The sequence below is a fragment of the Hylobates moloch genome, unplaced genomic scaffold (genome assembly GCF_009828535.3).
Source record: "Hylobates moloch isolate HMO894 unplaced genomic scaffold, HMol_V3 SCAFFOLD_18, whole genome shotgun sequence".
Taxonomy (NCBI): domain Eukaryota; kingdom Metazoa; phylum Chordata; class Mammalia; order Primates; family Hylobatidae; genus Hylobates; species Hylobates moloch.
Genome location: NW_026652293.1, coordinates 64983819 through 65009919, shown reverse-complemented (window position 1 = coordinate 65009919; position 26101 = coordinate 64983819). Strand labels below are relative to the sequence as shown.

The 26101-nt window shown below is 42.8% G+C and overlaps 1 protein-coding gene across 6 annotated transcripts in view; it reads left to right on the top strand.

Moving 5' to 3' along the window:
* Positions 1 to 26101, top strand: part of SIPA1L2 (signal induced proliferation associated 1 like 2) — a 236073-nt gene that overhangs the window by 191379 nt on the left and 18593 nt on the right. For all 6 annotated transcript variants that reach the window (XM_058430755.1, XM_032136772.2, XM_058430754.1 and 3 more), the window contains 6 exons: positions 580 to 680; positions 1054 to 1157; positions 2952 to 3340; positions 10032 to 10256; positions 14187 to 14340; positions 16927 to 17146. In XM_058430755.1, coding sequence (XP_058286738.1) covers positions 580 to 680; positions 1054 to 1157; positions 2952 to 3340; positions 10032 to 10256; positions 14187 to 14340; positions 16927 to 17146 — 1193 coding nt within the window. The remainder of the gene's footprint in view (positions 1 to 579; positions 681 to 1053; positions 1158 to 2951; positions 3341 to 10031; positions 10257 to 14186; positions 14341 to 16926; positions 17147 to 26101) is intronic.

Genomic DNA, 26101 nt, shown 5'->3' with positions numbered 1-26101 from the left:
TCAGCCTCCTGAGTAGCTGGGATTACAGGCGCGTGCCACCACGCCTGGCTAATTTTTGTATTTTTAGTAGAGAGGAGGTTTCACCATGTTGGCCAGGTTGGTCTCCAACTCCTGACCTAGTGATCTGCTCGCCTTGGCCTCCCAAAGTGCTGGGATTACAGGCAGGAGCCACTGCGCCCGGCCCTTTTTTTTCTTTAGAAAAATTTAATATAAAGATATGTCAGTGCTATGTATTCTAAGCATAATGTAAAAATGCGACCTCCCCCTTAGCTTGCAGGTACATTGTCTGATCCTGGACAGTCCTTCAACCTCCTGGTTGCAGCAGCCCTTCTTTATCTGTAAATGGCTGTCATCCAGCTGCTTTTTCTGACCCTCCGGTTAAACCAGATCCCACAATTTCAGATGCTTTTAGCTTCTCTGGCGGGGCTGAGCTGACAATTTGCATTTTTATTTGCCAAAAAACCAGCTCCTGGATAGGGCTTTCCCTCACATAGCCTACTTGGAAGCCAGCACTCCTGTGTGCCTGCTGGCAGGTGGCACGGTTGAGAAAGGACAGGCTCAGCTCTGTGTTCTTTTCAGGTGCCAGTCCCCTCTACTGCTCGAACACCAGGGCTCAGGCCCTTTGGAATGCGACGGAGCCAGGGAGAGGGAAGACACCATGGAAGCAAGCAGGCACCCTGGTAATAAGGAACTCCTGGAAATTGACCTCCTTTGCTCCGCCTTTCCCCCTCCCTGCCTCCTCCTCTCCCATCACTTCATTTTATTCATTCGCTCATTCAACCTATGTGCACCAAATTGAGGTGATGAGCTGGGTCTCCAGATGCAGGAGGGGGTGTGGTCATGGTTGGTTGTGGTTGTGGCACCTGCAGAAAGTGAACACTTTATGGTGGTGGTTCTGTCTATTTTTGTGGCATATCCATTGGTAAGACCAGAAAGTCCTAGAACCACAAGCCTGTTCGTGTTTACCAAACCACTTGTCTGACTCCTGGTTTTCTTTACTCTTTTGGTAATACTGGAAATTGGAAATTCAACTCCTCTCTTTTTGTGTGACAGAAACCAAATGGCATGGCCCACCTTCCAAAGTCCTGGGTCCCTATAAAGAAAGAGCTCTGCAGAAAGATGGAAGTTGCAAAGATTCCCCCAATAAGCTTTCTCACGTAAGTCCGTTGTTCATAAGCCCTTCACTGGCCTAGCCAGGACTGATCTGTCTCGGCACACAGTGGTACAGCCTGCTTCCTGGGGATGCTCAAGAGCACATTACCTCACAGGGCTCTTAGAGGTGAGGTTAAAAAGGGAAACTATCTTCCTGATTTATAAAGGACCTCAAAGAAAGGTTGCACAGCAAATTAGTGGCAAAGCCAAAGTTATATCCTCAGCCTTTTGATCCTCGGTATCCAGTGCAGTAGTTACTAAATCATGTTCCCATTTGTAATCTATTAACCACTTATCGATTTAGTGGCACAAAACAGAAGCAGAAACCGCTAATCAGTGTGTGTGGTCAGAGGAACTCTGCCCATAGGTAGCCATTTACTGTACAGTCACAGATGATTTAATAACCACGGCCGCAGCCACCCATTACACATGTCAGGGTAGAGCAGCGCCCACTTGATAGTTCTCAGTCCTTTGCATGTGTTGCCATGTTTACCCCTTGAAGAAACCCTGGGAGGTGAGCCTCAAGGGTGACTGTAGCCCAATGAAGCAAAACTTCCATTGAAATGCAGAAACAGGAATTGTTGGTTATTACAAATAAAGCCAACATTTTAAAGTGGCTTATTTTTGAAAATGTTCAGGTGAAGATAACTTATAAGGTCCTGAATTCAGCTATGTCTTTCTTCTTTCTTAATGTGTCATCAGCCAGCTTTGCAGTTGTCCCTTAGCAAACACATGTGACATTTCTTCCCTCAGCTGTGACTGTGACCTTGTCTTGAGTCAGCCTCACCGTATCTATTTAAATCCACCTTTACAATGTTCTCATATTGGTTTCAGCAAAGGGATACATGGTGTGGGCGTAGTTTTGAGAATATCGGTGTATGATGAAAAGGTCAAGGTGATTTGCTTAAGGATCTGATAGGCTGGAATAAAAAAAAGATAAGGCCAAACCGCTTTAAAATCTACTGGGGCCTGGCTCGTTCTTATGATTCCAAAGCCCTTTGCTGATGCTTCAGATCTTGTTGCTTTTCCCAGACTGAAGAGAGGCCGTGTCTGTATGAGTACATTGTACAGACAGGGACGTTTCTTCTGTTCTATTTGCTTTTTGTCTTCCAGAGACCCCCCACCCCAACCAAAAGCATTGACTCTTTTTCAGACCTATTTACTCTCAAGAGATTCCCATTTCTTAAAGGCTTGGGAAGCAATTTGACTGGGGCTGTCACAGAGAGATTCTTCGTGTTTACCGTGTACTTTGCAGCAGCCAAGTGCTTCTGCATATATTATCTCATTAGCTTCACACAAGAATCATGTAAGCTTGCTATTACAAGCACAGAGAGGGTTAAGTGATTAATCAGAAAGTTCTACCTTTGTGACTGGAACCTGAGCCTTCTCCCCCAAACTCAAGGCTGGCACTATAATTTGTCATAGAAGCATTTTCTTAGTAAGTGGTCTTTCTCTTCCTTGTGTTAATTTTCCATGTTCCTTCCCAGTTTATATCACCTTTGTTTATTATTTTCTTTGCTAGTGACACTGTGGCCATACTTTTGTGCTTCATGCACAAATAATTAAAGACTTAAAGATACCCATTTAACTTAGATAAATTATGGGAAGAAGTATGAATTAGAGACTTCTGCACAAAACCAGGTTGCTTTCGAAAAAGGAAATCCTGTCATTGCCCACATTGAAGAGTGAGTAGAAAGGGCTCGGGTGCGATCCCATGGCTTGTAGCCCCCTGAGTCAGGGTGAGAAGCACCTGAGTTCAAGATTCACTTGAAGACTCTCTGTTCCTCTCTCTTCTCAAGATTGGGGATAAAAGTTGCTCCAGTCACTCCAGCAGCAACACGCTCTCCAGCAACACGTCCAGCAACAGTGACGACAAGCACTTTGGGTCTGGCGACCTGATGGATCCCGAGTTACTGGGGCTGACCTACATCAAAGGGGCCTCCACCGACAGCGGCATCGACACAGCCCCGTGCATGCCTGCCACCATCCTTGGCCCTGTGCACCTGGCAGGCAGCAGGTCCCTGATCCACAGCCGGGCCGAGCAGTGGGCTGACGCTGCGGACGTCTCTGGGCCTGACGACGAGCCGGCCAAGTTATACTCTGTGCATGGCTACGCGTCCGCCATCTCCGCCGGCAGTGCTGCGGAAGGCAGCATGGGCGATCTCAGTGAGATATCCTCTCATTCCAGGTAAGCCCCACAGCACTGCAGAGTAGTACCTGCTGGTGCCACCTGGGCCCTGCATGCTGGGATAGGGCAGAAGCCTGAACTGTAAGCAGTAGGGGCATCAGGTAGGTTGGTGTTATTTTTCCTAGCTGTCTGACATCAGAGGAAGGGCTTGTTCTACAATATGAAAATGTGAAAGTTTGCATGTTAATAATAAGTCCCTTGTTTGTGTTTTTTTTTTTCCTATTAAGTTTGAGTGAAAAGTCAATAGAGATATTAATTGCTCTAGTCAGGACACTTATGTCTCTCTCCTAATTCAACCTGTTGTCCCTACATGTTTTGGAGAAGAGGTGGCACTCACTAATCTTCAGACCATAGTAGTAGGAAGCCATGAGGGCAGCATGTGTGTGGAGCACGTGTAGCTCCCTGCCGTGAGGACATGCACACACTTCCTCCCTGTTCCTACGGCCCCGACAGCAGGGGAGGCCTGAGATCATGAGTATAACAATGAAAGTGTGTTCGGCTCTGCAGCTGGGGTTCATTCGGCAAAGACTAGCTAAGTGTAAAGGAATTGTGTTCTAAGTACTCTAAGTGTAGATGTTTAATATCTCCTTATGAGTGGTTTTAAACTCCTGTTTGACATACTTCTCTGCAGTGGTTTTAAAATACCTAATTTGCGATTTCTACCTTCACTTTCGAAGACTAGGCAAAGGACAAAGAAATGCATTTCTTCACTTTGGCTGTGGACAGAGTTTAACTATTTATAGCAACTACCACTGTCGTTTTTCTGCTTGTTTCCAAGGCCTTCCCTGATTCAGCTCCAAGTTACTCTCTGACTCCTGCCCACAATGCTGGAGGGCAGAGTCTAAATGCTGGAGGGCAGAGTCAGATGAACTAAGAATGGGAATATTTCTTGCAGGTACCTAGTGCTGTGAGGGAGCATTTCTCCAAATGATGGTGCTCAAGGCAGACCTGTAGCGGTCATGGTGAAAGGATTTTTATGTTCCTTAGGCTCCCCTTCAGAGTCCCCCCTCACCCCACCACTGAGTGTCATTCAGGGACCTTTACATTACAAGTTAAAGAAACTCCATGCCGATTGGTTCACGCAACCAGGGTCATATTGGGGCTCATGTAACCAACAAGTCTAGCACTTTCAGGGTTCTGCTTGACCCAGCAGCTCAAAATGATAACTGTGCAGGACCAGGTTGCCTCCATCTTCCCACTCCATATGACCATTTCCCAAAATGTCAGCATTCTTCTCTTGGCTGAAAACAGCTGTGCCACCTGCAGACCTCCCACAGTCACGCTCGTCTGTCCCCAGGTAGAAAGTAGTTTTTTTCTAGTTTCTGCAGAAGAAACAGGTTTCTGCCCTCTCCAAAGCCAACCCCCCGCCCCCACACCACCCCCGTATCTCCTCACATGTTCTTAGTTCTAATCATGTGGTTAGGGGGTAGCATCGTCTAGGGCAGTCAGGGCCCCCAGCCTGGGCTGGGGGTCAGTCCCTGTCACCAAGCCGTGCAGCCAAGGAATGGCAAATACAGCCACTGCCCCAGAAGAGAAGCAGGGCATTATTTGACCTGGAGAAGGGGGAGTGGATGCCAGAGAGTAGAAATCATGCGTGTCCACCATGCAGAGGGAGCTTAGGATATGAAGATTATTTTCAAAATAGACATTCCTACTACTTTTTTACTAGTTCTATTTAATAATTTGACTTAAAATAGGTTTAGTACTAATAACTAATATAATAATTAAGGATTATCAGTGAATTTGGTTATCTGAATTTTTCCTGGCTTAATTTCAGGAATAGTGGTCATACTGTAGAGACCATCTCGGGACTGCAGAACCTGCTAACATCTAGTTCAAAGTTTAGGTGATTTGTAAAAGAGCTGATTTCATGACACCTTTTTGGACAGATGTCATTGGCATCACAAATAGAGTTTTGTTTGTATTATTATTATTAAGTAAAATTTCTATGGAGACTGCCTTCAGAGTACATTCATTTGTTGATATTTGGTAGGGGTATTTACCGGTATTTGAAATGGATTTTCATGACTACCTTAACCCTTCACAAATGGAATGGGCTAGACTATTAGAAAGTATATGACAGTGCTAGATTGGATTTCTGATTGATTTTACTTTCTTCCGCCACTCTAAATTGGATGTGGCCCAGCTGTTGTATAAGTGATAGATGCTGAGTGAGTGGAATCTTTTACCACTTGACTGCCCTTTTCTTGTAATTCTTCGTTGATGGTGGCTTTGAAGCCACATTTCAACTTGCATCCTAGGCTTTTGCTCAGCGTGGAATTCAGTCATTGAATGAAATCTTTTTAACACTTCCTCTTGCCTGCCCCCCGACCTGCACAGGAGGCGAGGAAGAGGGATGGGATTTATAGCATTTGCCTTGTTTTCTGTGTGTTGAGTGAAAGGCAGGTGACTCATCAGAGGACGAGGGACCAACCTCAAGCCACACAAAGATTCTGCAAACTCTGAAATGCCAACTCCAGCTGGGGCATGGGCGGCCATGAGGAAGGCTCCCTTAGCCCTGTACTTTCCTCTCCTGTCCCAGTTCAGGCAGCCTTGTAGTCCCCTCAAGCCGAGGCCTACTGCTGGAGGGCTTGGGTTGTGACTGGGAGTAGCCCAGGTAACAGAAGAGCAGAATAAACTTTCAGGAACTGACATGGGTGACCATCCTGCCTAAACCCACACTTCTGCCTCCAAGTGCTCCATGCCCCTGACCCGCGTGTTATTTTCTTCATAGCACCCACCTCTAAATAAAATTGTTTGTGTTTACTGCATTTTCCTTCCCACGGGAAGGTCACTTATCGCTACCTTCCCCTCCCTGGAGCATTCGTGTTTTGAGCTGATAGGGTCATGGCCTATCTTGTTCACTTGTATCCACAACACTTAATACGGTTCTGTGCACATGGCAGGCATCTGAATATTTTTTGAATGAAGAAAGGAACTAGGAATAATGCTTGATAAATGCTTATTGATGGAGTTAATAAACCAGTGCCTGGGTAACCTAGGGAAGTAGGAGGAATGTAGGATCCACCATTCCCAGTTCACAGTGTCAGGAGTCCCAATCAGTATGTGGTGTACTCTTAATTCTTTAACTCTGGGTTTTCACCACCGACACCATAGCAAGCCTCCTCCACACACACACGCACATTCCTTGGCAGCCACCCGGGAGTTAAATAAGTACAGAATTGTGTATATGGCACGATTCCAAGATTGTACTAAGGAGGCAAAGGGAGGACTTACAGCTCTTTAAGACAAGTTACACTCTTGTGAGGAAGAGGGTAGGGGAACAGGAATCATCTATTAAGCAGAACAAGCATATATCTAGCCTGCTTTCTCCTGCTGCTCAGTTCTTTTAATGTAGCAAACACATTTTTTTTTTCTTTCTTCGAGGGCAGGGCATTTAGATAGGAGCTCAGAATACCAAGCAGTATTTATGCTAGCCTAACTAAGGCTTTGCAAAATGAAATAAATCAACTGCAAAAACAAACCCCATGTTCTGGATTCTCCTGTAAATGGCACACACGATGTTGGGCTGTTTATCATTATTCATGCCAGCATACCATTCTCCGGGTGCAAATGACTGGGCGTTGGCAGTATAACTCTGAAAGAAGAGCATTAGTCCAGAAGGAAAGGATTCATGAAAAAGTTTGTGGGCAACATTCTAGAATGTTATCAGCATCAGAGAACACTTCTGTAATGATACGACTGCTACTAAACAAGGAATTGTGCCATATTGCTCATCAAATGGATTCTGTACATTTATTCTTCAAGTTAACTTTAAAATATCTTACAGTTGGGATAAAAGACATTTTTAATGAAATCTGATTTTTAGAAAATGTTATAAAACAAATGGAAAAATACATAGAGTTTGTGATCACGCTATCATTACCTATACATTTTCAAATCTGTACACTTTGGTCATTTTAAGGGGGAAAGGTGAGTAACCTACACACGTGCAGCGTATTAACTAGACCATGACTTTGAGTGCCCCAGCCTTTAACAACAAAACATCTCGGGGATCATCTGAGGCTTTAAAATACATGAGACACACGGGTAGTGGAAGGCAGTGCACAGTCCTTCATCAGGTTCTTAATGGGGAAACTAAGGCCATAAGCCTTATTGGGACAATTGGGAAACTAGCATGTGGACTGTCTGTTAGGTAACAGTATTGCATTAATGCCTGATGTCCTGTACGTGATCATCACTTGGTTAACTACTGGGGGGATGTCCTTATTCTTGGGAAATAAATGCTGAAATGTAGGAGTATGATGTCTTTACGCTTGCAGCTAATTCTCAGATGGTTGAGAGAGGAATTAGTAGATCTAGAAAAAGAGTATGTGGATGTTTATTCTACTATCCTTTCCCTTTTCTGTAGCTCTGAAATTTTGCAAAATACACTTGGGAAAATAACATACAGGGCTTCAGAGCTCATTGTCTAGATGCACGGTTTTCATGTTAGGGCTCCCTAACTGGCGTGCACCCCAGTGAATGGGAGGAGTCCATTAGCTCCTATTCCTAACTGGCGTGCACCCCAGTGAATGGGAGGAGTCCATTAGCTCCTATTCTCCATGCCTGTTGATTGCTTGTCTTACTCCTCAGGTCACCTTGGTCATGTTGCTTTACTGTTCTCCCGACCTGGTGTTCCATGTGTGTGGATGTCATTGGAGAGGCAGTGCAGCGTCTTCCCGAGACCCACAGTTAGCGCCCAGAGAGAGGGAGCCACCAGTCATACTCAAGGGCACCAGACCAGCCACCAGCAACTAAGTTTCTTCATAGGAGTAGATGAGGCGCTTTGTTTGTTGGTTAATTTTACTTAATACCGCAGTGTTTTCCAAAACGCAGAGACCCTGAAAGTGGGTCCGTTTATTTTGTTTCTTTATTTCCTCTTGAACCTCTACAAAAAGTTCATTTTAATATCATTCTTATTTTTAAACTTTATTCGTCTTTTATGATACTTGCTTTATACATGTATCAGAAAAGGTCTGTGCTCACCTGGGGTTTCAGAATAGGATTATATGTACAGCCTACTGGAGGAGCTTGCTACTGCAGGAACCCTGTGTTAAACTCTTTCAATAGAAAGGACTCCTACTCGTGAATAATCCTTTCCTGGGTCACTTTCTATAACTACATTTATATAATGCTTACCCTATGCTACGCACTGTTCTAAGTGCTTCACTAATATTAACTCAGATTATCTTCAGAGAAACCTTCGGAGGTAGATACTGTTATTATCCTCAATTTACAGATAAGAAAACTGAGGTTAAGAAATTTGCCCGGGGTCTGGCAGTGGTAAGGGACAGAGCTGATGTTGAGACCCAGAATCCTCGCATTGCACTCACGTGTCAAGTTTGCTGAAAGTGAAGCCCACCTGCCTTTCTGAATGCTGAGATTAGACCTATAATTTAAACTCTTAAAATTTTTCATATTTATAAAGTAACTTTTATTCATTTTTCATAAAACATATTGTTGATCTTTCTAATTTAAGAAAAAGATATTTCTGGTGGTGATTAACTGTCCACTTAATTTCTCAGTCAGCCGGGGGTGGGTAGTCCTTCTGGCCTTAGCTTAATTACTAACCTTGAAAATTTTTATTGTTTTTAGGGCCTCTGTCTGTTTCAGTATTGTTGCTGTTGTATCATATGATAATGCAGCAAACACCCCTGTAACTACCACCAGGTTAAGGACTAGAACATTGCTGTGTCTGGAAGCTCTCTGCATCCTACCCAATTACAACCCCTTCTCTTCTCCCTTGAGGTAGCCACTACCCTGGCTTTTGTGATAATCATCCCCTCATTTTCTTTACATTTTCCTGAATGACATGTTGTTTAGTTTTACCTGTTTATGAACTTTATTAAGAAACTGGCTCATGATCATTGTATTCTTTGTGACTTGCTTCTTCTCTACGTTGTTCATGAGATTGCTCAAGTCGTCTGTAGCCTCAGTCCATTCATTTGTAGAGTACTCCATGTATTCATTCATAGTTATTAATCGAATATCCTTCTACTATTGATGATTTGGGTTGCTTCCATTGGGGAGTTCTTAAAATCAATGCTTCTAATTGACATTGTTCCACGTTGACAGTTGCACGTGCAGCAGGGGTTTGCTGTGTGTGTGCCCTTGGAGTGGGATTGCTGTATCATAAGCTCTGCAGGTACACACACCTTCATAGGTAATGCTCAAACTGTTTCATGCACTTTTTACTCCCACCAGCAGTAGGAAAGTACCCACTGCCCCAGTTCTTACTAACACTGGGTCACTGGGTATTGTCATGCATTCCCATTTTTGCCTATCTGGTGAGTATGTAATGCTATTCCATTATGGTTTGCATTGGCATTTCCCTGGAGACAACTGAGTTTGAGCACCTTCTCCGATAAACATATTCACCATTTGAGTTTGTTCTCTTTTGAAGCATCAGTTTAGGAATGTTGCCCATTTTTCTATCAGACTTCCCCGGCCATGTTTTTAACATCCTTCCTGCCACAGGCATACAACTTGCACGTGAATAACCTTAGCCTATGTAAAATGAGGCTTCCTAGCAAACTCCATGGTAGAAAGAAGGCTCCATCTGCCTCACTGGGCCCAATTTTGCTCTCGGAGAAAGACTTGAGGAAAGCCTTGTGGCTCTGAATTTGGCCGTGTGCCAGCACCGCTGAAACCGGATTATATTGCAGCTTTTGTCTGGTTTTCTCCTCAGTGGTTCTCACCATTCAGGAAGCCCTTCAGCTCACTGTTCAAAAAATAGTGGATCTCTGGATTCATCCAAAGTCTACATCGTGTCTCACAGCAGCGGACAACAGGTTCCCGGGTCCATGTCCAAGCCCTACCACAGACAAGGGGCAGTGAACAAATATGTCATTGGCTGGAAGAAATCGGAGGGCAGCCCACCGCCCGAGGAGCCTGAAGTGACTGAATGTCCTGGGTAAGGTTGTTGGCTGTTCTTCTCTGGTCAGCATTTTTCACTGTAGGGATTGACTAAGCAAATGTATTTTCCTCCCAAAGGAAATATATTTTCTAAAACAGAATAATCGGCCGGGCGCGGTGGCTCACGCTTGTAATCCCAGCACTTTGGGAGGCCGAGGCGGGCAGATCACGAGGTCAGGAGATCGAGACCACAGTGAAACCCCGTCTCTACTAAAAAATACAAAAAATTAGCCGGGCGTGGTGGCAGGCGCCTGTAGTCCCAGCTACTCGGAGAGGCTGAGGCAGGAGAATGGCGTGAACCGGGGAGGCAGAGCTTGCAGTGAGCCGAGATTGCGCCACTGCACTCCAGCCTGGGCGACGGAGCGAGACTCCGTCTCAAAAAAAAAAGAATAATCTAGAAACATGTTTCTTAAACTCTTTAAATGTTCATGTTTATATTTCTCTATAAAATTCTTCTGTTTTCTTGATTTTTACATAAAAAAATGAAAAGAAATCTGTGTTCTTTGCTTTTATATTCAAATCTGCCCGCAGTAGAAAACTCATGGTAACATGGTACTGATGATATGAGTATAGAGTCTCTATAAATACACAAGGTCAAAGGCAGTTTGAATTCCCACAGAGTCCTGTGTATTTCTTAAAGTTGCTGTGTAAGTGACTCCTAAAAGAAAAAGTATTTTTCTTAGTTTAGCATGACTTCCAATTTTCCTTTTAGTTGTTAGGTTTGAGGTTGGGGCGGAGGGGCGGTGGGCATGTAGGGAAGGATGCTTTGTATCTGTTTGAAAAAGAAAAGATTTTAAAATACTGATAACCCATCCTACAACACTTGTGAAAACTATGCTGATGCCTCTGTGAAGAGACAGGTAAATAAATTGCATTTCAAGAATGCAGAGCAAGGCTGGTTGGGGCTAAGGAACTATTTGCTTATTTCGTAAAGAAGCTTAACAGAATACTCATGCTAAGTGATCAGGTCTGTGTGCTCTGCTGTACCTGCCTGCGATAGCGTCATCAGGCGTGTGGTGCTGAGCGTGGCATGCACCCGCACTGGGATGGCTCTTCAGAGAGAGCCTCCAGATTTTACACTTTGCCAGTGAACTAGTATCACTTTTTTCCCTTAAAAAAAAAAATGATCTGTGTCTTAAATACAGCTCGTATGATATTGCCTTCTAAATTAAAAATTCTTTTAGTACTTAAATTGAACATGGAATCTTTTGTTAAAAAAATCATGTCAGTCATTGCAAATGGCTTATTTAGGAAGGAATTTCATAGTGATAACTAGCCCTTTTTATTACAAATGAAAATGGTAGAATGATACGTTGGTATTTCTGTCTAATAAGAGTCTTCTGAGTACTTCACAGGAATTCATTCCAAGCCTTTTTTAAGTTCTGTGAAATATTTTTAGAAGCATTTTATATGTCGCCGTAGTACTATGTTTAGGCGAAGGACTCTTTTGGAAAGTCAGGGAAGTGTGAAAGGAGCCCATTTGGACAGTTTTCATGCAAAAGCCCAGGGTTTATGCATTTCCACGCACTGGTTTGATGGCACTAATGCTCAGTGAGAGCGAGGCAGTGTCCAGAATGAGGTGAGAAAGGGGTTTGCGTCTCTGAGTCGCAGGTTGTGTGCACACTAGAGGAGACTAAGATTGTGTCTCCGCTGGAGCTCCCCACCTGGGGACCCCTGTGGTGTGGAAGGGCAAAAGGCAGTCCCCACACATGCTCTTGGGTACACCTGGGAGGGGAGAGGCTGTAGAAGTTCTTCTGTCCTAACTTGCATTTTATGGAGAGGATTTGAGCTCAAACTGGTTATCGCAAGAGGCCGGTGTTGGGATTCAAGACCAGGGCTTCTGGTCAGTGTGCAGGCTCATCCTGGCAGATGGAGCACGTGCCCCAGGCTCTGCCCGGCAACACAGAGTGTTTCTAAGGCAAGGCAATCATATAGGACTGCACTAACTAAATTTGAAGTTTTATCAAGACAGTGTTTTCCCAGATCACTGAAGGATATGCTTAGAAAACAGCCAGCCAAGTACAGCATATTTTTAGTGTCTCATTGTGCACCGAAGAAAAATCAGTTGTGCGCTCCAGAAGTTTCACATAGACCAGTTATTTCTCGAAATCATATTGTGGAAGCCCTACTGTTAATTTTGTTAATAATATCGTCTTACATTTTTAAATAATATAAGCGAATGAGCAGTTCTGTCTCAGGCTTCTGTGCACCCATTCATGCTGTCCCCTCTGCCTAAATGCCCTTTGTGAGTTTCTGAGCCTGGCCAGCACCCTCCCAAAGGGGATTGTTCTCTGCACCTGCTAGCCCAGTACTTCCTACAGTGTCTTTGCACTTGATCAGTCATCTCAGCCTGCAGAGCACACACACCACATACATACCACATGCACACACACCCGGACTGGGGGTCCTGTGCAAGCCGCATGTCCTGCTTACTTCACTACTCACAGTGGCTGGCACAGAGTAAACCCTCGGAGCATATTTATGACACGTCATTGGATAATTTCTTTAAATTACTAGTTTAGCAGAGAAAGCTAGTGATTTTTATAAACATATTTTAACACATATTCTATAAACACATTTAGAAACTAGAACAGCACATTGTAATCGTAATTATAGATATAATATTTTTACCCATGCAGTTATTGGTAGGACCTGGGATTTTTCCCTGCATCTTTCCCAAAACACATATGGCCTGGAGCTCTTCAGCACCGCCTAACTCACCTCAGTGAGTTTTGTTTTGTTTTCCTTATGTGGCTTTTGTGCACAACCCAGCGTCTTGGGTTCTTCTTGTAGCTCCCATTTTCATGTCATGCCATCCCACAAACCAACTAAATCTTCAGTAATGTTTTAAAAGTTATGAAATGCTTCTTTTTTTTTTTTTTTTACAGCCACTATTTGTTCATGTTGTAACTGTAGCTTGTGCTTCAAGAACTGAGAGGTACAAGGAAACCTGTCCTACCTCAGGAACAAAGCCATAGAGGATTTTAGAGAAATCCTTCTTAATTTTGAGCATGTTTGTGTATGTTTCTTATTCTAGCAATTTCCCAGTGAGCTGTCACACAGTGACAAGATAGCCTAGCTTTTGAAACCAAGAGTCATCTCGGAGACACACAGCAATAACATTCAGGTCATTCTCCAGCTCGATGCTGTGGACCGTGAATTCCTAGAGTGTTATGTTTCAGGTTGTGTGGCAAAGACTGTTTGCCTCCTCTGACAGTACAGCCGCTGACTGTTTACTGTGTCTTGAGGAATATTTGGTTGCTTAGATTGTATTTTCAGAGTAAACCTTTTTAGAATGACTCCCCAGTTTTCTCCCTGTAAAGGAGCTGAAAACAATAATTCAGCTTGACACTCTTTTGTTGTCTGTCAATACATTTTTATATATTGATAAGGGAGACGGCTGCTTTATTTATCCAAACAGCTTTGTGAAATTGCTGATAATAAAACATGGTTAGCACACGCGTGAATTGATGACTCGTACACCCCGGGCTCCCTCGGGTGGCTTCCTCTCTGTTGCCTAGGTGCCATCGGGGCTCTGGTTGTCCAGCCGCGAGAGCACACAAGGGTTGCTTCGAAAGACATATGATCATCTCTGATGAATTATTCAAACTGTGTTTTCTGACACAGATTAGGAAAGGGAAAACACAGCCATATTTTAGAAGTTGGTTATGTATTTTTTTCATCCTGGGCTTTGGAGATCTGATTGGTGTCTGAATAATTCAGACACCTGACTTTGTAGTTGAGCTCATTTCACAAATGTGACATGGCATGGGAATTTGGAGCAAATGCAGCAAAAGTGAACTGACTTAAGACCTAAGAATTGTTTGTATGCGTTTGTGGTTGTTGAAACTGGTTACTAGGTTTTAATTCTTACCACTACAGGCACTTTACAAATAGGCTTAATTTCCATTCTGATTGTTTTCAACAGGATGTATAGTGAAATGGATGTCATGTCCACAGCAACTCAGCATCAGACAGTGGTGGGAGATGCTGTTGCAGAGACTCAACATGTTCTGTCTAAAGAAGATTTTCTGAAATTGATGCTTCCTGACAGCCCCTTAGTGGAAGAGGGGCGAAGAAAGGTTAGTGACTTAGGGAGCTTTGAAGTTACCAGAAACACTAAAAAAAAAAAAAAAAGTCTAAAGAAACTCAAGGGTTTCCAGAGTACTCCTACATGCTTCATCTCTCATGACCCTACCAACGACTCACTGCACATAGCTGACCGTTGCCAATTTTGATTCTATCAGTATGTAAAGGGAGCCTGGGAGAGGTTAAGAAGGCTGTTTTTAAAATCTCAGATAGAGCTAAAAGTCCGGCTGGGCTAGCCTCAAATCCTGGCTCCAGCAATGAGTAGCTGCGTGACTTTATGCAAGTGACTTGGCCTCTTGATCTCAATGCTTTCATCTGAAAAAAGGAGATCATAATTGAATTGTGAAGTTACAGTGAAGATAAGAAGTAATGTGAGAAGAGCCTAATACGGTTCCTGGACATAACTAGTGATCGTGAACAGTAGCTGTTAAAATTCACACCACCTGACTCTTGTTCCAGAGCTCTAGCCTCTGCTCCAAGCTGCCTCTCCTTAAATGTAATCCTGTTCCAGAAGTGGACTGGAGTTAGACAGCACACGGCTGGGCATCTTAAATAGGGTTGGAACTTGCACACTGCCATTTAGAGATATGCAGAGATCATAGGGAAGGCCATGCTTAAATCTTATAAACCAACCCCAAGTTCAATGGCATACCTTTGTCATTCACAATGTAGTACTCGAGAGTGTTAGCTTGCTTATTGGCTTTAGTTTCATTATTATTTATTATTACAATCTCTTAAGCCACTTTGCTAAACAATTCAAAGTACTAAAAAGGACTTAAAGGCGATTTAGCCCAATCACCCCTTTTAGCAAATAACTGAGGCCTCAGATGGTGAAATGTGAACTCTTCATAAATATTTGGTGCCAGAGTCAGCAACTGAGTCCTTGTCTCTCACTTCTAATCCAGCACTCCCTCTTGTTCATATGAAAAGGAAAAAGGCAATCAGGTATTGCCATACTGACCATGACCAGGGTAAACTGCAGGTCTTTGTGCTTTTCTCTTCCCTATAGTAAAGCAATTCTGCAGTTAACCTAATTGTGTTTTTAGAACAACACTCTAATTAGACACTGCTGCAAAGCTGCTTTAATCTAATATGTCTGTAATCAAGTTCTGAAGAACCTGCTGGTGGTGTGCGAGGAGGGAATCCCATAAGAACTCCATCATAATGAGTCTTTTTTAAAAAACTTATATCAAGTCAAGTACATGATACTGTATAAGCTTGGGTGCAAAGGCAGACTGTTGTGCAAAGAGTGTAAATAGCTTTTCTTTTTGGAGGGTTGAACTTCTTGACATGTGTTTTTTTCTTCTAAGACGAATCATCTTCTTTTCATGATGTAAATTTAACTTTGTAGCTCACACACATTCCAGTTACCATTCATCAGTTGGAAAGACTTGACAGAATGGAAGGAACATATACAATAGGAATATTTTTAGACTTACTGCTACATTCATAAATGTAAATAGCCATTTCTTTGTTTGATGTGAACATTCTGGCTTTTACTATTGTTTACCTAAAAGGAATGTGGTTCAGTATGCAAAGGAAGTAGTTGAAAATTCAGATTTGATCTAACTTTTCTTGAGTATTTGACCGCTCATTTCTTTAGTAACAATTTTCCTTACCCTATCTGTAATTAAACACAACAGTAATTTTAATGGTTCATTTGAGTCTGGTTATGATCCATTATTGTAACTCAATTTTCAACAATTATACCGACTTTTGCAAGTGATCCTTTTTTTTTTTCTTTGAGACGGATTCTCGCTCTGTCGCCCAGGCTGGAGTACAGTGGCATGATCTCAGCTCACTGCAAGCTCCGCCTCCCGGGTTCACGCCGTTCTCCTGCCTCAGCCTCCGTAGTAGCTGGGACTACAGGCACCCACCACCAAGCCCAGCTAATTTTTTGTATTTTTAGTAGAGACAGAGTTTTACCATGTTAGCCAGAATGATCTTGATCTCCTGACCTCGTGATCCACCAGCCTCCGCCTCCCAAATTGCTGGGATTCCAGGCGTGAGCCACCATGCCCGGCCACAAGTGACACTTTTAAGTGGACAGTAAGACTTTATTGGACTGCTGCTGTTTTTTGGAAACGTGTTTATGTGGCCGGCAAAGCTTCGGTGTTCACAATTAGTCTTATTATTATTTAGATTAGATTGAACCTCACAAGAAATTGCCTAATATTACAATGTAGTCATCTCAAATTAAAATCAAACCAGTATTATGTGTGGCTTTGAATAACTATTGCCTGAAATGGCAACCTTATATAATTCAAGGAACTATCACTGCTATAAGGTTATGGAGGTTTTATTTAACATTTCAGAGTTAATAAAGCTGTGCATGTCTAATTCATGATAATATTTCATAGAATGTCAAAGGAGGAAAACATAAAATCTAATAACTACACCCAAGCCCTGGTGTATTTGCCTTGATCACCTGCATGCTGCATTTAGCATTCTTGAGCTAACAGAGAAAATTCAAAGAAGCTATCACAATAGTATGTGAAACCACTGGACTTAGTCCAACAAGCCCCATGCATTCATTTTTTTAATGTCTGTCCCCTCCTCGCACCTTGTTTAAACCCTAGTTTTCATTCTATGGGAACCTGTCTCCAAGGAGGTCGCTTTACCGCACGCTGTCTGACGAGAGCATCTGCAGCAACAGGAGGGGGTGCTCCTTTGGCAGTTCCCGGAGTTCCATGCTTGACCAAGCCCTGCCCAACGACATTCTGTTCAGCACCACCCCACCCTACCACAGCACGCTGCCTCCGCGGACCCACCCCACACCCAGCATGGGGAGCCTGAGAAGTAAGTGAGGGGCTGGCTCCTCCCTGGCCAGCGCTGAGAGTGGGCTGATCACACAACTCCTGCCTCAAGTGGGCTCTGAGGGTGGCGTGATTTGGGAGTTTGTTTTTGTTTTTATTAAATATGTATTATTTGGTGTTTTAAATAATTTTCAAATATAAAAGCTCCAGAGTGGACATTTTGAAAAAGTTAGGTAACACTACCTCTTTTGAAAGCAACTGAGAACTCATATTAGATATTTTTGTCAAGTCCAATGGTGACTTCTGTGCCACATCTCAGCTATCGTATCTATAAAGGAAAAAAATGTCTTTAGCCTGATTTAAAAAAAAAAAAAAAAAAAAACCCTGATGTAAGGAGTGGGTTTTCCAGTGTGTGACAGCAAGGAGGGACATCTGGTTTTCTAGCCTTCAGTTTCTTCATGCAGTTCAGTACCTGGAGATGGGGAGGTGGCACGTGTGCCTTGGGAGACCTGGCTTGTAGACTGGGCTTTACCTGTGGGCGGCTTTATGTTCCTGTGCAGGTGACGTGTGTTCTTTTGTGTCCCCGCTTATTTCAACTTACTAGTCACAGGTCAACCTGACGATTTCTAGATGATTTTCCTTCAAATCCTAAAAATCTTTGATTTTTGCATAGTGTCAAGCCTTCATTAATGTCAGTTTTTAAGGGCACTTTTTTTATGTTAGTCAGCCTTATTTCCTTTATACGTAGTTATTTTTGTACAGAAAGAATGGGAATTTAATCAGAAATATATTCATTGCCAAGTTTTTTTTTTTCATTTCATCACAGAAAATATCTTTAGAACCAATTCAAACTTCATAATACACTTAGAAGTCCCAGGCTAAATGAAATCAAAGTTCTAATAATGTTTCTAATGTTTAACGTAATTGGAAATGAACCTTATCTCATAAAATTCTTAATCTATTTCTTTAAGTAACGTAATAACCTGCCCGTTATAAAGAGTCCATTTACCTAAATTGAAGAAACCTTTAAACGCCTTCTTGACAACCATGTGAAAGGTCAGACAGACCTAGGCCACTTTCCTAATATTTCTCTAGCTGTTTGCCCTTTTTTGTAAAGAGGTAACTTTAATGTCCTCTTAAAAGCTTTTGTAAAACCAATAAAACTCTATTTTCCTGCAAATGTTATTTCATTTACAGCGTTTGAAGTGTGCTTGTGAACTCTCTGTGGTACGTGTGTTATGTTGGTCTTACATTCCACCCTTCATTTTGTTTCCAGGTGAAAGATGTATGTCCTTTTTTTTTTTTTTTTAAGCTTCACTTAAAAAAAATAGACTTTTTAGAGCAGTTTTAGGTTCACACCAAAAAGTACAGGGATTTTCCATATACGTCCCAACACGTTTTCCCCACTGTCAACAAACCCCTGCCGTTGAAGAGTGGCAGTGGTACATGTGTTATAATCGATGAACCTACGTGGACAGGTCCTTATGACCCAAAGGCCCTGGTTTACATTAGGGTTCGTTCTTGGTGTTGTACATTCTGTGGGTTTCTAAAATGTGTAAGATGACATGTATCTGCCATTACAGTATCATTCAGAGTAGTTACACTGCCCTAAAAATCCTCTGTGCTCTGCCTGTTCATCCCTCCCTCCCCTCTAGCTCCTGGCAACCACTAATCTTTCTACTATTTCCATTGTTTTGCCTTTTCTAGAATGTCGTATAGTTGGAATCATACAGTGTGCAGCCTTTTCAGACTGGCCTCTTCTACTTAGTAATAAGCATTCGGCTTCCTCCATGTCTTTTCATGGTTTGATAGCTCATTTCTTTTTACAGCTGAATAATATTGCATCATCTAGATGTACTGTAGTTTATTTATCTAGTCTATACTGGAGAACTGTATCCTTTTTTAATGTGTTCAAAGGCACAATTAGGAGACAGTCAAGTTACGCTGTTCATTCACTGTCCTAGTTGAAAACTGCCTTACTTGTCTTCATTTTTACTTCTCTAGAAAAAGCACTAAGAGTTTCCCTTGCCATTTGCTATCTTTAAAGAAACCTTCTTATTTAGTGATATATCTCCTCCAATAGCTACACTTAAGAAACTACTTGGAAAAAGTTCTCTAGGCTTGATGGATAAACTAACAAAATGTAAATCAGAAAGCTGGAGGTAATTTCTATTGAAGTCTATTCCCCTAAAAACTTCTGATTTCCAGCCCCCCGTCCATGGAAAGTTTAAGCTTCCAGAATCTAGTTGTTTGGAGGCCTCTAGTTCCCTGGCCTTCTGACTACCACAATTGCCTATGTGATTATAGATGCTCCTTGACTTGTGATGGGGCCATGTCCAGATAAACCCACCATAAGTTGAAAATATTGTAAGTTGACTGTGTATATGGTCACCTAACCTACTGAACATCATAGCATTTCCTAGCCTACCTTAAACATACTCAGCACACTTGCATTAGCCTCTAAGTGGGCAAAATCATCTTGCAACACAGTACGCCATACAGTATCAGTTATTTACCCATGAATCTCGTGCGTGGCTGACTGGGAGCTGTTGCTCACTGCCACAGTTCAGCATTGCGACAGAGTGTCCATACCACATATTACTAGCCAGGGAAAGGTTCAAAATTCAAAATTTGAATTATGATTTCTATCAAGTATGTATCACTTTTGCACCATTAAGATCTACTCAAGACAGGTTTTAATAATCCTCTTCTTTCTATGGTTTCTGGCCATTCTGTAGACCCTCTCTAAGAAGATACTACTCTTTAAGAATAGTTTGACAGTCAAAAACTAGAGCAGCCCAAAAAGCTGAAATGTCAGTGTTAATGCCCAGAAGATGTCTTTGAGCGAGAAATGAGGAATATTTGAAGTTGCCCAGTAGTTTCTCTTAGTTTCTCAGAGAGACATAGCTTCACTTTAAAACTTGGAGCAGAGGTTGGTTCCAGATGGTTTTAAATTGCTGTGTAGATAGAGTTGGGCAGAAGACTCAGAAAGCGCAGATACTCTTCTTTTAAACTTTAAAACATAGAGCATTCCTAGGGAAAAGAGAATCTTTCACCAGGAGAGACTCAATCAGATTTTGTTTGTAATTTGGAGGGAGGGCAGCAGGGCAAAGCACCAGTAACTGCCCATCTCTTCCCAGTGAATATTGAAAGACCTAATCTCTGCACCTTTTCTACATGTAATTATCATAGTCACAGGCTTCTCTTTCAGGTATTTTTAGCTTTTAAAAGTTACAGATTTGAATCTGTCTCAATCTTTCTTCTCTTGAGACTAAGATCTTAATCTTCATACTTAACAAGCTCATTTTGGATGTAATTCATGTCGTGATTCATCTATATTTCCTGTGAAGTCACTGAAATGTACTGTATCTTTATGTCTTCAACTTGGAGGTATGCAAATATCACCTGATACAGCAGTTGAGAATATTTCTGAAACATTTCTGCCTTGCCTTTAGGACCTTTGTTTTTGTCATTGGTAGATAGCAGAAGAAAATTTATTTAAGGGCCCAGATGAGAAAAAAAATGAGAGTGGGCTTTTGAACACACAGTTCACAGGCCAGATAACCAGTGACACTGAAAAGCAGTCGTATTTTCCTTTTCTTCCTTGGCAAGTAGACACCTGGGTTCATTCAGCGCAATCCCAAGCATTGGCAGGCTCACAGGCTTAAAGATAATTTTTTGGTTTTTTATGGAACAGAGATCAAAACTCTGAAATCTTCCTACGAGAATGGACTGATGAGAATTCTTAGATTTCAAAAATGAAAATAGAGAATGTTGTGTGTGGTTTCAAATCCTATAGTTCTGACCTATGCACATCACAAAGAATGCCCCTTGAAGTTAAAAAGTGGGAGAGTGGGAAAGTTTAGAATAAATAAAATAAACTGGTATTTTAGTTATAATGTAATACTTGCACGTGTTGCTTCAGACCACATGTGTAGCCTCGGTGGTTTTGTGTTGTAGACGATAAGCACTACCAACCACCAGAGGAAGAATCCTTGCCAAGGGTGGCATGGCAAGGTATCCATCCACTTGCAAACAGGGTTTTGACTATTCAGTATTTGACGAGGCAGTATTATTCAGTGTAATACTTACTTCTCTTTTTTCAAATGTCCTCAGTCTTCCCTGTAATAAACATTGGTTTCTGAAAAGTATAATTGTGAAACCTCAGATATCTGACCGCCAGGAAATGCTGTTGGGAGGCTCCTTGGCATTTATAATAATAGCAATAAACTCAGACTCAGTAAAGATGGTTACTGTGATTTCAGGTTTTGGGTAAACAGATGGGAAGCCACAAGATCAATGTCGCGAGCCAGAGCAGGTGCACAGGCAGTGGTTCCCTGATATTACCCCCCTTTCAGAATTCATGAGTCTCTTGAAAGGCTGACTTAGGTCCGTATGCAACATGGGCAGTAAGAATTATGAGCACAGAGAAGCGTCTTCTCCAGAAGTGAGGTAGGATGGCATCTACCCAACTGTGCCCAAAAAATGCTTTCAGACAGTATCCTCCCCTCCCTCCTGTTTTTTTGACTCATCCTGAGAACTCCCAAGAAGTATTATGGATATGAAGTAAATTCAGTTACTATTGTTTTCTACTCACTAAATGTCTCATCTTATTTGACATTAGTATGTGATACCATATGCAAAATTGGTTCGGGTTTCCATTTGGAAAAACTCTGTGAGAAACTTGTTATGCCAGGAGGTCACCGTGCTCCATGTGGGGAGCCTGCAAATGTGCCCCACACTTGTATCACCCACTTTCCTGGGCTGGCACTTTTTTTTTTTTTTTTTTTTGAGACAGATTCTCACTCTTTCACCCAGGCCGGAGTGCAGTGGCACAGTTTCGGCTCACTGCAAGCTCTGCCCCCCGGGTTCACGCCATTCTCCTGCCTCAGCCTCCCGAGTAGCTGGGACTACAGGCATCCGCCACTGTGCCCGGCTAATTTTTTGTATTTTTAGTAGAGATGGGGTTTCACTGTGTTAGCCATAATTTTTTGTATCTTTAGTAGAGACAGGGTTTCACCGTGTTAGCCAGAATGGTCTTGATCTCCTGACCTCGTGATCTGCCCACCTTGGCCTCCCAAAGTGCTGGGATTACAGATGTGAGCCACCGCGCCCAGCCACAGTCTCGTATTAATTGGCCAGAAGAGTTGTGTGGGCTCCTGAGGCTTGGTAGAGCTGGATTTAAAATAACAGGCTCTGATACCTGAGGCAAATGGTGCCTTTCGTATAAAACCATACAACTGAGGAGACAAGACAGTTCCAGTCACTGTGGCATCACAAAGCACAGGTGATCAATTGCTCTTGCCCCTTCAGGTCTGCACTATGCATATCTTTTTTTCTTTTTGGAGACAGAGTTTCGCTCTTGTTGCTCAAACTGGAGTGCAATGGCGCGATCTCAGCTCACTGCAACCTCCACCTCCCGGGTTCAAGCAATTCTCCTGCCTCAGCCTCCCGAGTAGCTGGGATTACTGGCGTGTACCACCACACCCAGCTAAATTTTTGTATTTTTACTAGAAATGGGGTTTCACCATGTTAGCCAGGTTGGTCTTGAACTCCTGACCTCAGGTGATCTGCCCGCCTTGGCCTCCCAAAGTGCTGGGATTACAGGTATGAGCCACCACACTCGGCCAGCACTGTGCATATCTTATTCCAAATCCCTCTCAGACCAACACCAACAGTATTTGTCTGTTTGTTGACAGGGCTGTTTGAGGATAGAACTTGTGTCTTACTAGTTATTCTCTCCCTAGGTTCTGATGTAGTACCCAGTAGTTCCTGGAATATAGTAGATGCTTAGTAAACATCATCTGAGTGATGGGGGTAGTGATAATTTTGGCTAGTTTAGAATCTGTGTTAGGCTGTTCTTGCATTGCTATAAAGAAATATCTGGGGCTGGGTAATTTATAAGAAAAGAGATTTAATTGGCTTTTGGTTCTTCACGCTGTTCAGGAAGCACAGTGCTGCATCAACTTCTGGTGAGGGCCTCAGGAAGCTTACAGTCATGGTGGAAGGTAGAGAGGGGAGCAGGAGTGTCACATAGCAAGAGAGCGAGCAAGACAGAGTCGATGGCGAGATGCCACACTCAACCAGATCTCACGAGAACTCACTATAACGAGAACTCACTCGTTATCACGAGGACAGCACCAAGCCATGAGGGATCCACCCATGATTCAAACACCTTCCAGGAGGCCCTACCTTCAACACTGGGAATTACATTTCAACATGAGATTTAGAGGAGACAACATCCGGACCGTGTCAGAGACTCAAAAAAACAAAACAAAAACAGAATAGTAATTTTTCCCAGTTACATGATATTCTAATCAATGGAAAAGAAAATGTATGTGTTTTTCATGTCGATTATTCATGGAGATCTATAGGTGGCTCTTTCTTCATCTAACAAGACCACCATTAACATGAGGCTCTTCCTGCTTATGGAAAAATGATGGATTTTAGATTTAAATCCACATATGTTCACAGCTTTTATTCCTAAACTGTGCTCTTCATTAAGAAGCTTCTCATCATTTGCGTCTCAGCCAAGTGTCCGCTCCTTGGACAGGCCTCCCCCAAATGTGCCACCAAGCTTCACAGTCACATCACCCTGTTTGCTTTCTGCAGAAGACTTAATCACTCCTTGTATTTTCTTGTTTACTCATTTATTGTCTTTTCTTTGATGTAAAGCTTCATGAGAGCAGGGCCTTGTCTGCCTTACCCACTGTTGTGCCCCCATCACATGGTAGGCAGTAGTCACTTATCAAATACATTGTGGATAGACTGCTGAGTGGACAGTGCTTCAGATAAACTCTAGAGAAAAGGAGACATCTCATCTGTGCTAACCTTCTCTGCGAGTTCTGCAGTATCAAATAGAAGTCCCATTCACCACTGGAGGAGGGAGGGGACAATATTTTGTAATAAAGAAAAAATGTCACCAACAAGTGTCCTTTGCTTCTGCTCCCTGCTTTGCCAGCCATACAGATTAAAAGTGGTGAGGGGTTGTCTGGGCTTGCCTTTGGTTGTGAAATGTACACCCCGAGACCATCTCAGATCCCAGAGCCATTAGTGCCACTTAGTGTGTGGTCTCTGCATGCATTGCATAGAGGGTAGCAGGCAGAGACCCTCAGAGCTGGTTGGCTGGGCTGCTCTGTGGGCAGCCAGGCCCACTCACGCACTCTGGGCCACCAAAATTCACGTTTGTGCCTTGGCAAAATTATGAATGGCCATCTATCAGGAACTTAGTGCTTAGGAATTGTCAGAGCTTTAATTGTTTCACTCAAGACTGTCAGGAAACCAGTCTATTGAGTACCGGGGAAAGATGGCTCTCTGAGCACACAGCTGCAGGAGGGACCAGGCGAAGGGGAAGCAAGGGACATTAATCTCACATCCCAGCTTGTGAATCAGGGGACTGGCCGCCATCCCCTCTGTCCTTATTGCATTTTACCCCTCTTGTCTACTGTGTTATTTTTCTCTTTTCCTGTCTCCTGTTATCGCCAAGTAAGCATCTTGTTGTATAGTGGTCTTAGGGGAAAAAGTAGCACATAGAATGTGCGTTAGGCTTGATTTTAGCCTTCAGGAATGCCAGAAGCTGGAGTGAAGGATTGTTTCTTTATAAACACAAGGAAAATTCACAAGTTGGCATTTCTTAGTAAAACATGATGAACAGAATGTATGTACTTTCTGTAGAAATGTCCGTATATCTGAATAGAATTCCATTCCGCTCCCTGATGCTTCCCCTCTAGTGAGGGAAGGAGGGAGGACGGTGCTGCAGTGGGCCCAGAATCCAGCCTACCTGACCTCCGTGGCCCTCACAGAGCTATGCCACTCTTGCACCATTTCCCAAAGAGCTCAGCCATGTGGAAATCAATGACAAAAGTAATTGCTGCCTCCATATATAATTTCTTTACACTCAGTGCAGAAAACTTGCCTTGAGCAAAGCAGCGTATGAGTTGCAGAGAGAGAAGGAAGTGTTTTTTAAGTGAAGGAAGATTCCTGGGCTTCTTTACCTTTCTGCTTGAGGGTCTTTCTTTACCTTTCTGGAACCCTTTCTTCCTAAGCAACTGAGACAGGACCTGGCGGCCAGTTCAGCCCAGTCTTTGCCCAGCAGGGAGCGAGGATGCTCCTGGGAAACAGTGAGTGCTGGGTGCCCTCCTTCCCACCTCCCACTCCTGTGTTGCTGCTTCCCTCCTCTGCTGGTTAGCCTCTTGGCAAGGACAAGCACATCACACACAGAACAAGTAGAACAAGAAAGAGCCAGTGTCGTTTCAAAGAAAAGCATGTGGAGAAGGGAGGGTGGAAACAATGTGGACAATATATCCATTACTGGGTTCCCTTCAAAATAGAGGCAGGGAATAATTGGGTGGAATATTACCCCAACTTCTAAAGGTGGTAGGTAGCATGGAAGATTGGCATAGCTGTAACTGTTAGAGATCTGGTAAGAGCTGCATCTGTCCAGAGTCTCAAAAGTCTGTCAGTCTCCTTCAAGGCCAAATTTACTAGCTGTCTTAGTCCAGATGCCAGCATTTCACAGCTACCCAAAAGGATGTGGGAATAAAAATTACAGGTACATTTGGTTAATTATGCCCCCTTACTTAACATAATTGCAGGCTCAGACAGCCAGGTGGTCATTATTTTGATTGGTCTAATTAGTCAGATGTGTTCACAAGCAGCTGCATGCAGTGTTCTGGGCAGGTTCAGAAAAGTCACATTAAAGAAAGTCCAGTTGAAGCCTTTTTAGAACTTGTCCTCAGATACATAATAAGTTCTTAACAACGAGTATTATTAATGACATAAACACTTAAGTACCTTGATGAGAGTTTAAGGAGAAAAAGAAATGGAAAAGGTCCATTCATAGCCAAAGGAAAACCACCCAACATTGAATACAGGATGGGTGAGTGGTTTCTGCTTTAGCCATTGATAAAACCGTCTATTAAGTCAGAAAGGTAGTCCAACCACTATGTATGTGCTTTGTATATAAAATAGCATCCTCAATCTCATGTATTAATAAAAG